This window comes from Pararge aegeria, chromosome Z (genome assembly GCF_905163445.1).
Source record: "Pararge aegeria chromosome Z, ilParAegt1.1, whole genome shotgun sequence".
In the NCBI taxonomy this organism is placed as follows: Eukaryota; Metazoa; Arthropoda; class Insecta; order Lepidoptera; family Nymphalidae; genus Pararge; species Pararge aegeria.
The window spans coordinates 721,586-737,958 of NC_053208.1; the positions used below are offsets into that span (position 1 = coordinate 721,586).

At 39.9% G+C, this 16,373-nt stretch overlaps 1 protein-coding gene across 3 annotated transcripts in view; it reads left to right on the plus strand.

Moving 5' to 3' along the window:
* The window catches only part of LOC120636488 (protein NDRG3-like), a 161,065-nt gene that overhangs the window by 22,053 nt on the left and 122,639 nt on the right, over positions 1-16,373 (plus strand). For all 3 annotated transcript variants that reach the window (XM_039907988.1, XM_039907989.1, XM_039907990.1), the window contains one exon: positions 14,830-15,029. In XM_039907988.1, coding sequence (XP_039763922.1) covers positions 14,830-15,029 — 200 coding nt within the window. The remainder of the gene's footprint in view (positions 1-14,829; positions 15,030-16,373) is intronic.

Sequence of the window (16,373 nt, forward strand, 5' to 3'; positions counted from 1 at the left end):
CATTGCTATGCCGTTGCGGGATAGAAAAGGGTTAAATTTTGAATAAGGTATTACTGAGCTCGTACATGCGGGCCGGGTCGGCGGTGCCCCGTGGCACGCTTTCGAGGCGCGATCGACCGCGCTTGTTGGCGCGGCGCCAGGACCGGCGGGGACAGCGCTTTCAATTTGTGAACATCTACCCCTACTACCCCTGCTACCCCTACTACCCCTACCTATAACCCCGCTTTAAACTTAAAGTTTGCTTTACACATAGGTAATAGGATTTAAAATGAAATCGACTTCCATTTGTTACAACTAATGGCTGGAACGTCAATCGTTTACTCTTCTTTCGCTTATCTGTATATTCTTAATTCAGAGAGACATTTCGACTGTGAGAGGCTAACTGACCTATCCTAAGGTGGTGGGAAGCTAGCTCTACTACTAGAGCTAGCTTCCCACTGCTGGGTAATAAAACACGCGTCGGATGCTAACTGACATTTATTATGGAACTACCTTGCATACCTCCCTTTAAAGTATAACAATAAGTGCAATAACAAAAGTGTTCTTATATTATAGGTACTCTAATTATTACTTAGGTTATTATAACGTTTGTATGCTCTCAAAGCGCGCGCCGAAGCACCCGGTACTGGAGGGTTTCCCAAAGGAAGCGGAAAAGGGACCGATTCCACAGAAACTGATGCCTCCTGCGCATCCTCATGATCGGAATGCTCTTTTGCTTCCTTTACCTGAGATGGCTGACAAACACTGGGTGTTTCGGTGTCGCTTTCGACATTGGCACCGCTAGTACTATTTTCCCCATCCGGTTGGCTAGCACGAGACAAGGAATACCTATTATTATTATTCTTAAGCGGAGCAAGCTGGTCTTGATGTCTGCGCCACTCCGTTCCGTTACCCACTTTGACTTTATATGATACTGGCCCCGTTTGCTCCGAAATTAAACCCTCAGACCATTTCCCCGTTCTTTTGGTATAATCGCGTACCAGTACCGCTTCGCCTATGCCGAATGCCCTATTACACCTTGTGCTCCTAGCTCTCTGCTTATCCTGTTCCTCGCGGACAGTTGACGTAACGTCTGGCCGCAAGGCATCCAACCTGCTCCTTAGTCTATGACCTAGTAAAGCCACGGCGGGTGAAACCTTAGTGGTCGCATGATCACAATTTCGGTATTGGAACAGAAATCTGTTTAATGCCACTGATATGTCCTCCCTTTCATATTTAGCTCGCTTTATTATTTTCTTCACCGTCTTAACCGCGTTTTCCGCCTCACCATTTCCTTGAGGTCGATAGGGTGCTGATGTCGTGTGTTTAATACAGTTCTTAAGGCAATACGTCATGAACTCCTCGGAGAGGAAGGGAGGGCCGTTGTCTGTCACTAATTGGCAAGGGAGACCAAATCGCGCAAAAACGGATCTTAAAGAGTTAATTGTCACACTAGCGGTTGTTTTTAACATCTCAACCACCTCTATCCACTTAGAGTGTGCATCGACTATAATGAGGTACCGCTTACCACCGCAATCCGCGAAGTCCGCGTGTAAACGTTGCCACGGATGCTGAGGAAACTCCCAGGGATGCAAGGGGGCGCGAGCTGGTGCATCCCGCACGTGCCGGCAAGCAGGGCACGAGCGGCATAGCTCTTCGATGTCATTGTCTATATTATATATACATCATTTCGCGAAATATTTTTCATTTTATTCATCCCAAGGTGTCCCTCGTGTAGTTCTCTCAGGACTGTTTTCCTTAATCCCGATGGGATGATCACCCTGTACTTATACATCAGGCATCCCAAATCCACGCAAATTTCGCTTTTACGAATAAAATATGCCTTCTCTTCATTACTAACGACAGACGCCGGCCAACCGAACATTACATATTTTATTATTTTACATAATACGGAATCTTTCTGAGATTCATTAGCAATCTGTTTAAAGTTAACCGGTATCATTTCCTCAAGTAAGTTAGTATAAGTTACTTGTTGGGCAAGGTGTGTGCGCGATTGCTCGTGCAAAATCGGTAGACGCGATAATGCGTCTGCGGGCCCATTGTTTTTCGATCGTACAAACTCGATCGAAAAATCGTAACCCGCCAGTCGCACGGCCCATCGCTGTAACCTACTTGCCGCTGTTTGGGGAATACCATTATTATTACCGAATATAAACGTTAACGGTTTATGGTCCGTTTTTAATACGAAATGTCTACCAAATAAAAACTGATGATGTTTTGTTATACCAAAATATATTGCTAAAGCTTCTTTATCTAATTGACTGTATTTCTTCTCAGCCTCGTTAAGTGTGCGGGACGCACAGCTGACAGGCCGTTCCTGTCCGTCTTCGTAGCGATGGGCTAGCACGGCCCCGATTCCATAAGCACTGCTGTCTACTGATAGCACGAGCGGCCGCCCTTCCTCGTAGTGGGCCAATACACGCTTGCCTAGCAAAGCCTTTAAATGCAAATCCCAATTCCATTGATTTTTCTTTTTAACGCGCATGCAGCGGATACAAAATTGTACTTAGATTTGGGATAAATCTACCGTAATAATTAATTAGACCCAAAAAACTTTTAAGTTGCGTCACATCTTTGGGCGTTGGGATTGCGTGAATCGCCTTCAGCTTCTCAGAATCGGGGTGTAAGCCCTCCTTATCTATTACAAAGCCCAGATAACTTACATTTTTCTGTAAAAATTTACATTTGTTTAATTTAACTGTTAGGCCGGCCTGCCGTAATCGCTCCAATACAGCTCGCAGATTGTTCAGATGTGCCTGTCTATTCTGACCCGTCACACATATGTAATCGAGAAAAACTACCGTACCTGGTACCCCCCGTAAGGTCTCTTCCATTAACTTTTGGAATTTTTCAGGTACGCACGATAATCCGTACGGCGTCCGGCGGTATATAAAAGTTCCGATATGTGTCGTGATGGCGGTATACTTTTGAGAAATATTTTTCATTTTATTCATCCCAAGGTGTCCCTCGTGTAGTTCTCTCAGGACTGTTTTCCTTAATCCCGATGGGAAGATCACCCTGTACTTATACATCAGGCATCCCAAATCCACGCAAATTTCGCTTTTACGAATAAAATATGCCTTCTCTTCATTACTAACGACAGACGCCGGCCAACCGAACATTACATATTTTATTATTTTACATAATACGGAATCTTTCTGAGATTCATTAGCAATCTGTTTAAAGTTAACCGGTATCATTTCCTCAAGTAAGTTAGTATAAGTTACTTGTTGGGCAAGGTGTGTGCGCGATTGCTCGTGCAAAATCGGTAGACGCGATAATGCGTCTGCGGGCCCATTGTTTTTCGATCGTACAAACTCGATCGAAAAATCGTAACCCGCCAGTCGCACGGCCCATCGCTGTAACCTACTTGCCGCTGTTTGGGGAATACCATTATTATTACCGAATATAAACGTTAACGGTTTATGGTCCGTTTTTAATACGAAATGTCTACCAAATAAAAACTGATGATGTTTTGTTATACCAAAATATATTGCTAAAGCTTCTTTATCTAATTGACTGTATTTCTTCTCAGCCTCGTTAAGTGTGCGGGACGCACAGCTGACAGGCCGTTCCTGTCCGTCTTCGTAGCGATGGGCTAGCACGGCCCCGATTCCATAAGCACTGCTGTCTACTGATAGCACGAGCGGCCGCCCTTCCTCGTAGTGGGCCAATACACGCTTGCCTAGCAAAGCCTTTAAATGCAAATCCCAATTCCATTGATTTTTCTTTTTAACGCGCATGCAGCGGATACAAAATTGTACTTAGATTTGGGATAAATCTACCGTAATAATTAATTAGACCCAAAAAACTTTTAAGTTGCGTCACATCTTTGGGCGTTGGGATTGCGTGAATCGCCTTCAGCTTCTCAGAATCGGGGTGTAAGCCCTCCTTATCTATTACAAAGCCCAGATAACTTACATTTTTCTGTAAAAATTTACATTTGTTTAATTTAACTGTTAGGCCGGCCTGCCGTAATCGCTCCAATACAGCTCGCAGATTGTTCAGATGTGCCTGTCTATTCTGACCCGTCACACATATGTCATCGAGAAAAACTACCGTACCTGGTACCCCCCGTAAGGTCTCTTCCATTAACTTTTGGAATTTTTCAGGTACGCACGATAATCCGTACGGCGTCCGGCGGTATATAAAAGTTCCGATATGTGTCGTGATGGCGGTATACTTTTGAGAAATATTTTTCATTTTATTCATCCCAAGGTGTCCCTCGTGTAGTTCTCTCAGGACTGTTTTCCTTAATCCCGATGGGATGATCACCCTGTACTTATACATCAGGCATCCCAAATCCACACAAATTTCGCTTTTACGAATAAAATATGCCTTCTCTTCATTACTAACGACAGACGCCGGCCAACCGAACATTACATATTTTATTATTTTACATAATACGGAATCTTTCTGAGATTCATTAGCAATCTGTTTAAAGTTAACCGGTATCATTTCCTCAAGTAAGTTAGTATAAGTTACTTGTTGGGCAAGGTGTGTGCGCGATTGCTCGTGCAAAATCGGTAGACGCGATAATGCGTCTGCGGGCCCATTGTTTTTCGATCGTACAAACTCGATCGAAAAATCGTAACCCGCCAGTCGCACGGCCCATCGCTGTAACCTACTTGCCGCTGTTTGGGGAATACCATTATTATTACCGAATATAAACGTTAACGGTTTATGGTCCGTTTTTAATACGAAATGTCTACCAAATAAAAACTGATGATGTTTTGTTATACCAAAATATATTGCTAAAGCTTCTTTATCTAATTGACTGTATTTCTTCTCAGCCTCGTTAAGTGTGCGGGACGCACAGCTGACAGGCCGTTCCTGTCCGTCTTCGTAGCGATGGGCTAGCACGGCCCCGATTCCATAAGAACTGCTGTCTACTGATAGCACGAGCGGCCGCCCTTCCTCGTAGTGGGCCAATAAACGCTTGCCTAGCAAAGCCCTTAAATGCAAATCCCAATTCCATTGATTTTTCTTTTTAACGCGCATGCAGCGGATACAAAATTGTACTTAGATTTGGGATAAGTCTACCGTAATAATTAATTAGACCCAAAAAACTTTTAAGTTGCGTCACATCTTTGGGCGTTGGGATTGCGTGAATCGCCTTCAGCTTCTCAGAATCGGGGTGTAAGCCCTCCTTATCTATTACAAAGCCCAGATAGTTTACATTTTTCTGTAAAAATTTACATTTGTTTAATTTAACTGTTAGGCCGGCCTGCCGTAATCGCTCCAATACAGCTCGCAGATTGTTCAGATGTGCCTGTCTATTCTGACCCGTCACACATATGTCATCGAGAAAAACTACCGTACCTGGTACCCCCCGTAAGGTCTCTTCCATTAACTTTTGGAATTTTTCAGGTACGCACGATAATCCGTACGGCGTCCGGCGGTATATAAACGTTCCGATATGTGTCGTGATGGCGGTATACTTTTGAGAACTTTCTTCTAGAAGGACCTGCTCGTAGGCGTGGCGAAGGTCAATTTTACTATATTCCTCGCCATTGCTTAAATTGGTAAATAACTCGTCAATACGAGGCAATGGGTAGTAATCTCTTTTTAGTTTAGGATTAATCGTTATTTTGTAATCCCCACAAATTCGGATATCTCCATTACTTTTGACTACCGGCACGATCGGTGTACCAAAATCGGAATGATCGACGCGGTAAATCGTACCCTCGGACTCGAGCCGTGCGAGTTCCCTTTCGACGCGTTCGCGAAGCGCCAGCGGTACAGCGCGCGTACATACACTCCGGTACTATCTGTGAGCTGTAATTGTAGCTTTCGGTTACAAGTTCCCCGCTTCTCACTAAATACCTCTGGAAATTCCTTGGACGAGCGGGTCACAAATTGATCCTCCTCTATTATTTCGTTAATATTTATTTGCGTTATCTTTAAAGCGCGGAGCCAGTCCCTACCGAGCAAAGGCCTATTACCGCCTTGAATGATATACAACCGCAAATCTTTACTAATAACCGACTTAAGTTGTACCCGTACTAATATATATCCGAGGGAATCGATACGTGACCCCGAGTAACTGCGCAAAATTAAATTATCTTTCACAATCTCTTTATGTTTAAATAGTTTCTCGTAACATTCTTCGTTAATGGCCGATATTCGGCTACCCGTGTCGATTTCGACTTCTAAAAAACTATCTTCTACCTTTACTTTTAAATAATATGGCTTGTTACATTGAGTAATAATGTCAATATTAAAAAAGTCCTCATCCGAACTCTCACTGATAAAACTTTGACACTTCACCTCACTTTTGCACATGACCTTGATGTGCCCGCGTTGGTGGCACTCGTCGCAGGTATAGTTAGCGAACCGGCACCGCCCGCGATGCCTGCGGCCGCAGCGCCCGCCTGCCCGCCGCTCGCTGGCATCTCGCCGCCGCTTACCCCCGCGTGCCTCTCGGCCGCCTCTAATGCCCGAGCTAGCTCCACTGCCTTTTTGTAGTCCAAACTTTTTTCGGCAAATATTCGAGATCGCATGACGTCACTCGCTAAACCCGAGACAAATTGATCTCGGAGGTCCTCTTCTAATCTTGTACCGAAATTACACGTGACGGCTAAATGCTTCAGGTGCTGCAAATATTCAGTCAAGCTTTCGTCTGGTCGCTGCCGTCTTTGTCGAAAAACATGTCTCTCGGCTATCTCGGAACGTTGCGGCTCCAGATGGTTTGTGACCAGCTCGGTAAGGGTATCGAAAGACTTATTCTCTGGGTGGTCCGGCGCACACAGGTCACACATCAACGCATATGTCGCTTCACCTACTACAGTAATTAACATCGGCACCTGAAGTTCATCTCTAATCTCATTTAGGACAATAAATTGCTTGACACGTCGTACGTAAGCCGGCCATTGTTTCGAGGTTAAATCGAAAGGTTCGATTTTGCCGATCGGCATGTTGTATCCCGTAAATTTAATCTTTTGTTCGAATCACAACACTAAATTTACTGATTAAACACAAAAAAAACTAGTTTTACGGACATAGATTAGCTGATTAAAATCGATATTTGTTTTCACTCGTCGCCAGTGCTGGGTAATAAAACACGCGTCGGATGCTAACTGACATTTATTATAGAACTACATTGCACCCACCACATTAGTTGGGGCGTGCCAACCGATTAAGGTTATTGCTTATAACTGCGACACCCCTTATAGGTTAGCCCGCTACCACCCTAGACTGCATCAGTCAAGGGCTTACCTACTTGAAGTGGAAAATACTGAAAAGATTTCTATTGTAAATATGCCATAACACCGAGAAACGGTCGCTGTATGTTCATGTGAAATTGACAGTCGGTATAAAAACCGCTATAATATGTCCTTAGTTTAGAAACGTTACTGAATATATCGGTAATTATTTACATGCACTAATGACAAATGGGTGACACGCATTTCACGGTAGACTCAATTCGACAATGTGGAATTAAGCTAGCATTAATTTACTCAGATACAAATAGTTTCTTTTGAAGTCAAACCAGGCAGCCAGGCCAGCCGATAACTTTTTTATAAATATAAATAGTTGACGTTAAAAAAGAGCAAAGTGAGTTTCTTGCCGGCTTCTTCTCGGTAAAATCTGCCTTCCGAACCGGTGGTGGAGTCGCTACAAAAAGACAGACTTGACGTTTCAAAAGTGCTTATATTGGGCCTACTTAAAATAAATGATTTTTGAATTTTAAATTTTTGAATTTCATAGTTATATTGGACGGGCGAAGCGCATGACCCACCTTTGGTGAATGGGAAACTATTGCCTATGAACAGTTCGCAGGGCATGCAAGGAAAACGTCTTGCAACGTGACGCCCTGGGACCATCAAGTCCCGAGGTGTAGGTGTTAAGCCTCATATTCCTGTAGCTACATCGGCCTCTTGAGAGACAGCATTGCAACAATGCTGCTTGGCGGCAAAGAAAACATGGTGGCACAAAAACCTTTACTGCTACTAAAAACAATATATATACACGCGTTCTTACAGTGCTATCTGAGTCCTTCTAAAGTAGTTATCGCTTCAAATATGTTCGCCTCTGCAAGACTGCTCGACTTCTTTGCCTTAACACGTTCCAGAATCGCTTCCTTTTGGGAAAGATTACGTCGCTCTAATAACGAGATTCGTCGGGCGAGTGCTCGTAGCGCTTCGACGTCGCGTTCTTCCGGCATTGGTTGATACAACATCGCAGTCTGAATCGGAAATAAACTTTGTTAGAATTATTTGAAATTTAATAATTACTTAATTATAGCTTGATATATATATTTTTTGAAGTAATACTTCTTTAGGCGCGAGTAGGAAGCAACTCAGATTTATTCTGACGGAAGTAACGCTTACGTCAGTCGTAAGCGTATGTGTAATTTCCGCTATTTTAAAATTGTAATTTTGTGTGGTCGTAAGTATATGTCATATACTCCACGCTTCTTGATTTATACACCAGCTAGTGGCAAATATCATAATCAATTTGGATTTTTTATTTCCAATATTTTCGAACGGATTAATTGTGAATAGCAAAGTGAATAAAAATACAACAGTTTTAAGACATTTTTTTTAAATTTTTTTGAGAAACTCTAAATATACCTGTTTCGACATTCTATAATATTCAATGACAATGTTAAGTTGGCATGTGCTAACCTTCAATTTTTCTATTTCACAAATGAAAATATTTATAAAATATGAAAGTGATATTTCCATCCATTTCCATCCATTATAAAATGGCGGAGTCCCAGGAACATTTTACTCTTTCATCAATAAATAATAATAAAAGTTTTACTTCAATTGCGCGTAAAGGTTACACGCACACACTTTTAAATAATATAGTCAAATATTTCTTTATTCAAAAAGGCACAAATATGGCACTTTTAATGCGTACATTACATGTACATGTCATATTTTATGACATAGAAGTAAGTTGATGGCGATAACTAAATTCGTCAACTTAAAATTTAAAGCTCTGAGGGTTCCAAACGCGGTCTAAGAAGAAGCCCACAACAAACATGGCCGGTTGTTTTTTTTTGTTGTTATCACCTTCTCACATTGTCACTTAAAACTATTGAAGTAAAATAATAACTTAAATAACATAATATAAATTTACACAGGCTTCGCTAAACGCCCTACGAGTTCAGTATATTCTAGTTATTGTAGTACATCAGAAATGTTCGCGAGGGCTCATACTGATGAATTTTTTGCCATCAGAAGTATACGAACAGCATCCTTGATGAAAAGAACGTGGTTAAGCAGTTACGGCATTCTGAAGGCGTTAATAAATAGATACGACTCTCTAATTTACAAGCTATGTATTTAAACTATTGTATATTTAATTTTAATATCTCAGTTTTTTTTTTACTTAGTCTTTCGTAGTTCTGTTTTGAATTATTCTGTTATAAAGTTATATAATTGTGTAGATGGGTCATAGTTACAACTAAGTAAGTGATGTAGATATGCTACGTGATCAGAAATAAGTTTTTTTTTTAATATTAATAGCGGGCAAACGAGCCAGTGGATCACCTGATGGTAAGTAATCACCGCCACCCATAAACATCTGCAGCACCAGAGGAGCCACCGATGCGTTGCCGGCTTTTAAGGAATTTTTTTATCCGCCCCTTGAATAACCCTACATTGAATTTTTGAGGAAACACATCAAATGGGAAATCTCCCACAGTTACAGTTATATAGAAGAACTATCACTCAAGGAGTTGCGAAGATGTAGTAGCCACTACACTGCAGCTAGAAGCTCTTAGCTGAATCTAAGTCAAAGTTCAAACGTCCTTTATTCAAACACTGGCTCTTCCTGGCTGCTCGAGTTCTTCGTCCGTACTTACTACTATAACTACAAATTAATGTCAACCGTTAATCAAATTATAAAAAAAGTGTAACTTCATTAAAATGTAATATAATGTATTCCGGATTCAAGTTGATCGGATTTGACGTGCATCGAAGAATGCAATGTCATTTACCTCTAACCCGATACGCGTGGCGTTATTTGATTTTCAGTCATTGAACTGCTGCGTGCGAATTAAACAAAATGCCTAGTTGGTGGCCATTTTTTTTATACGAAACGAAGAACGATTTTGTTGTTATTATATAACAAAAAATACTAGCTGTATAAAAACAGTACCGACTTTTATAAAATATATAAAATATATATTTGCTCACGTTTTGTTTTTGATTTGATAAATTTTAACTACAAAGGTTTAAAAAAAAAGTCTTGCTGTAATTTACGTAATAGTAAAATATGAACGTAAATTACTTAAAAAAGGATTTTATACACACTTACATCCCCCATTTAAACGTCTACGACCTTTTTAGCGGATGCCTACGTTGTAATAAATTTGTGTGCAAAATTTCAACCCGTTTCGTCTAGTGGTTAGAGCTGTGCGTTAATTTATCGGTCTTGCAGTCAGTTAGTCGCCTTTGCTTTTTATATACTCGTATATAAAAAATGATGATAAAAAAAAAATAACACACAATAAAATGTTCCCATGTTATATAAACCGCTTCGTTACGTAACGTGTTACTGCGCCCTTTCTCTTCCTCTCACGCATACGGCAGCGTAAGGCAGGCTCCTCTTCTCACTCTAACCTGCAGGGCAAGTTGTAACCAATAAAAGATTTTATTAATAAATAACCTTACATTATCATATTAATATACATAAAATTGAAGTAACAAAGTAAGCTTTCCTCAAGTTAAACATTTCAATATTAATTAATCTTAAATTAGTAAAAGTTATCGCACACGTTTTTTATTACCTAGCCAATATATGTAGACCTAGTAAGGCATTTCGAATGGGGAAAAGAACCGAAAATGGAGAAACGGGATCGTTTACAAAAACAGAACCGGAATATTTTTACATTAATTTGATTTATTTCGACACCATTGCAACGAATAAAATCATTATTAAAATCGGTTCATAAACAAAGAAGTTATGCGTGAACGAATTTTAAACATAAATAAATATATTTGTGTACTTTTAAATATTATTTCCAATGATTTGCTTGTACGATGATTATGTAATTTTCATTTCTTTTTAGATTTTTTGTAAGTTATGATTCCATAAATGATTTGCACGTTTAACTCTCGGAGGGATTGATGGAGTAAGCGAACTGGTAAATACGTCTAAAGTGTTAAATAAGTGATTAAAATGCGAAAGTAAAAAAAATACTTCGTTATTTAGGTTGTCATTTGGATTGGATTTTTGTTCATTGTAATAGAGGTGATCCGCCATTTTGAAATTGCTAATGAACGAACGAGTACTCCGTGCTTCGTGTCGATAATAACCAAGTTTTGATTTTATAACGAGTTTGCCTTTAATTTTCACGAGCAATGTATAAGTTAAATTACTTAAATGAAGGCATATTACGATGAATAGGACGTAATTAAACCTGACTACATTGAGCTAGCTTTTAAATATTTCTTGGAGTTTCAGGATATTATTTGACTAACATATTCTACATGTGGATCTACATATTGTGTCAATATAAACGAATTGTGTTATGGATCTCATTAATCGAACTTTTGGATTAACATACATTAAGATTGGTTTGTCTTTGTTTCATCGTCATCATCATCCGCAGCCTATTAACTTCCTGTTCACGGTGTCTTCCCTCATTTAAGATACATTTTTAGAGTGTAGCCACCACGCTTCTCCAATGCTGGTTGGTGGGCTTTAATGACTATTCATATTATTTGTCTTAAGTGTCACAAGTTAGTGATGATAATCGTCAGCTTAACATGGTCTCCGAAGCGCGGGGTTACACACTGCCAATTTCCACTACAGGGCCCGGGTCTTCTCCCACATGAAAAGGATCTAGGCAGTAGTCAACCACTCTGGCCCAGTGTGAATTGGTGGACTCCGCACGCCTTTAAGAATATTATGGGTTACTCTCAGGCATGCAGGTTTCCTCATGTTTCCCTTCACCGTTGTAGCAAGTGATATTTTAATTCGTTAAAACGCACATAACTTAGAAACTTAGAAAAGTTAAAGATGCGTGCTGGGTGTCGAACTAAGCTTTTATGTACTTACTACATGTAACGATGCTATTTGAATGCAATAATTTGAACATTCGAAGCAAAAATAAATTTGCAGAGCAACATACTAGACTACATAAAATAAGTTATTCATTCCTACCAGTTGATATCTTGGAGATGTCCCTTAAAAAGTTCATGGTTTGTATTGAACGTAAGCTTATAGAAAAGCCTATTATAGTATTACAGACTACGTCAACTATAAATGGCTTGGGTGTAAATAAATGCTCTAACCAGGTTCCTTCTTAAATAGTTCTAAATGACAATGTGAGAGTGTGATAACAAAAAAACAAACGGCTAAATTTCTTGTTGTTAGATCGGGGCGCGTTTGGAACCCTCGTAGTTTAAGTTTTAAGTTGACGTATTTAGTAATCGCCACCAACTCACTTCTATGTCATATTTTACATGTAATGTACGCATCAAAGTGCCATCTATGTGCCTATTTGAGTAAAGAAATATTTGACTTTGACTTGTGACTATATGTATGAACGCATCATAAGTGCCTGTGATAGGCTTACATGAATAAAGAAATTTTAAATTGGAATCAAGAGAAGTTCAGCCGGTGTGGTCGGTTTTTGTGATAACGCGCACACAAGTGAACTTGCTTCGCCGGTGTAATTAATACTTAAGGCAAATTAAAATATTTATAGGTATCGGGTAAAGCCGCAAACCATTCAATACGTATTAACATACAGATTGAGTTTCACTCAGATCCAATCGATGGGCGATTTACCTACTTACGGTGGCGTGCACTTCATACAAGTACAAAAGCACTGCCTACTATAAAATGTTTGTATGTCTCATAAAAGAGAAGAATTTTTCAATTTGTTGCCATCTTCATTATTTATGTATACCCTGGTCAAAACCCTGTGCACGCAACTGCCCACTTAGTTGTTGTGGTTTTTGTTCGAAGAAAAAGTCCCTGATAATCTGAAATCTTACTTTCTGGGTTGTATTTGTCTTAGAAAGATCGACGCCGCTTCGCCGAAAGTTACAATGTCATTTGTATGTACAGCCAGTCTACACACTGATTCCGACCGATTGCAGCACGGTGGTCACTCTCCAGAGATGTTTTCAAACTACGCGGGGAATTTAAAGTTCATATGTGTGGTGAAGCAATGATAGCGCAGTGTGTAGGAGCTCGACTTCACTTTCGGGGGGTTCGAATCCCAGCACTCACATCTAATTTTTCTAAGTTATGTGCGTTTTAATTAAAATATCACTTGCGTCAACAGTGAAAGAAACAATCGTTAAGAACTAGCATGCCTGAGAGATTTTCATAATGTTCTCAAAGGTGTGTGGAGTCCATCTATCCGCACTGGGCCAGCGTGGTGGACTAAGGCCTTAACTCCTTCACAGTGGGGAGGAGACCCGTGCTACGTAGTGTTAGTGGTTAGGGTTGATGTAATGATGCATTCTTTTTTTTTGGGATTTGGATTGCAGTTGACGCAAAGTCGTGGTAATATTAAAAGGAGACTTCGTAAAACAACAAAGGTATAAATACACATCGCAAATCAAGAAGGTATGTTTTGTGCAGTCGTAGCAATCGACCTGCTGCCGAATGTAGGCCGAGGACGCTACAGGCTGCGAGCAATTTAAGAATTAGCACTGTGCTCAACAGCGCGCCTCGATTGGTCTATTACATGATCGAATTTACGACTTTTATAAATAGACGGCTCATATGGTAACCTTTAACCGTCATGGTTGACCTAACGTTCAGTTTCGAAATAAAAATCTAGTTTCGTTTTTCACCATAAAGTGTCCGGAACTAAGTGTTTATCATCATCATACCAACCCATTAACGGCCCACTACAGGGCACGGGTCTCCTCCATAAGTTGAAATCCTTGAGATGTCTCTCAATAAGTGCAAAGTTTGTATAAAGCTTATAGAAAAATCAAATTATAGTATTACCTTTAGTAGTAGTATTACCTTGCGCCCGAGACCTTCCACTTAAAGGACCAAAGCGCTTAACACTGCGCCAGGGGGGTCGTCAAACACTATAACTAGCTTTTTCACGCGTCTTTCCCCTTATAACTGGTTATAACATGTGCCGTAACGAGATACAATAATCCCTGCGCTGGCACCGTGCTCACCCCAGTAAACCCCACAACGCGGATCGTAGGTTATTTGATATAACGTTATCCGTAAACTATTTGCCTAATAGCTTGGCTGGAAAGGTATAATCCCTTCTCGTACCTTGTAGTTGGCCGTTTATGGTTTTATATGATTACTAGCTTTTGCCCGCGGTTTCGCTCACGTTAAGTACAATTTTTGATTTGGTAAATTTTAACTACAAAGGTTAAAAAAAAGTCCTACTGCTAATAGAAAAATATGAACGAATAGAAAATTACTTAAAAAATCTGTAACTTTCATATACATTTTCATGCCGTGTTTGATGCCTTTGGAGTTGGAATTTATAAAATTAGTGAAACACGTATTTCTTTATTCTTGTGTGTTGTTGATGTAACTTGAAAAATAAATTGATAAATGAAAGATTTTATACAAACTTTCATCCCCCATTTAACTCTCTTAGGGATAGAATTTTCAAAAATCCTTTCTTAGCGGTTGCCTACGTTGTAATAACCATCTGTGTGCAAAATTTCAGCCCGATCCGTCAAGTGGTTAGAGCTGTGCGTTGATAGATCAGTCAGTCAGTCGCCTTTGCCTTGTATATGTATAGATAATGATGATTAAAAAAAAATTACGCACAATAAAATGTTCCCATGTTACTTATTCGTCTTCTCACAGGGCCGTTGTCCGCACGTAAGCTATCCTGTTGTACTTTATATACGTGTTCGTTGTCGACAGCGTGCTGCCGATCGAGTCCATGGACGACATCGAACTGAAGAGCATCCAGCTTCAGTTCCCGAGCTCGTTGCGGGTGGGCGGCGCGGACAATGCGTGCCAGGAGAACTACGTGCACACCGACCGCGGGGACCTCATGGTGGCGCTGCAGGGCGACCGTACCAAGCCCGCCATCCTTACCTACCACGACATCGGCCTCAACTGTGAGTAGCTCGCTCACTATCCCGCTACTAACTCTTATTTTGTTTTTTTGTTACTAAAGATTTACGTGAATTCTAGCATTAACGTTAGCTAAGCGAGATTCTATTTCAGGTGAACGATAGAACTACATGTCTGAGAAACGAATTAGATTTTAGAATTTTCTTTTACTCTCATGTCATTTATTTCCATATGGACGTATTAAAAATAATGGCTAGTTAACCCGCTAGTGAATCGAAAAAGTCCGTTAAAACTCTAAACTTTCGGTATTGAACATTTTAATTATACAAAGCTACTCGTCTGTATGGCGTTGTAAAGCATTTTTTGAAAAGAACACAAATATAATATTTTTTTATATATGTAGATATAATATATACGAGTAGGTATACTATAAGCGAATACAAATTTCGCGTCGCGTTGAAACCTATTACTTTAACCGGTTAGCCCGCTACCATCTTTGACTGCATCATCACTTACCACCAGTTGAGATTGCAGCCAAGGGCTAACTTGTAATGCAGTAAAAAAAAAAAGAAACGAAAATTATGCGTGTCCACGGTGAAATTCAAAGTTTTATAACTTTGAATGTTAACAGTGAGCCGAAACAGTTCTGAAATGATGGAACTCATAACAATTTATTCAATGAGGCGGGTGCTGCGAATGAGAAGTGTTCCACAACTTTTTGGACTTAATACGTTTTCGGGTCAAAGGTTAAGAAAATCCGTCGCCGTTTTTACACTGATTCATGAACTCTTTGCCGCGCCGCCGCCGCGTGCCTTGCCAATGAGTTGTATTAACAGAGATGACACCGCTCATCTGTATTTCTGTGTTTGAGTGAGCTTTTGAGCGCGCGAAAACTTATGTTCACAGAACATTCCAAAAAAAGGTTGAATAAATTTATACTGTTCATAATAACCTAATTCTTCGCAACGAGAAAATATATTTTATTCATGACCATATTCCTGGCAAAATGGTTTTATATGCTTGACATGTTTCAGTAAAATTTTTCAATACAAAAAACTTAAGTAAAAATGTTTTAAGTAAGTATAGTTTTTTTAATTACTATTTTATACTGATATTGTTTTAAGTGTCGGCTTTTGTCTACACTTGAAACTGAACACTTCAGTAAAAATTTAATTTTATCTGAACTCGATCACTACCTGAAAACATAAAAATATTGCAAAAACAAGTTGATTTTGCATTAGAACGTCGCGTACTAAAATCGAAATTCGGTCGTACCATGCTTTTAAGATATTGTATAAATACTATGACAAAAAAGGAACCGCGTGCACGCTTCGGGTAACTTGTAGTTCTCATGCGATGCAAATTATGTTTGTAATACTCTATATTTA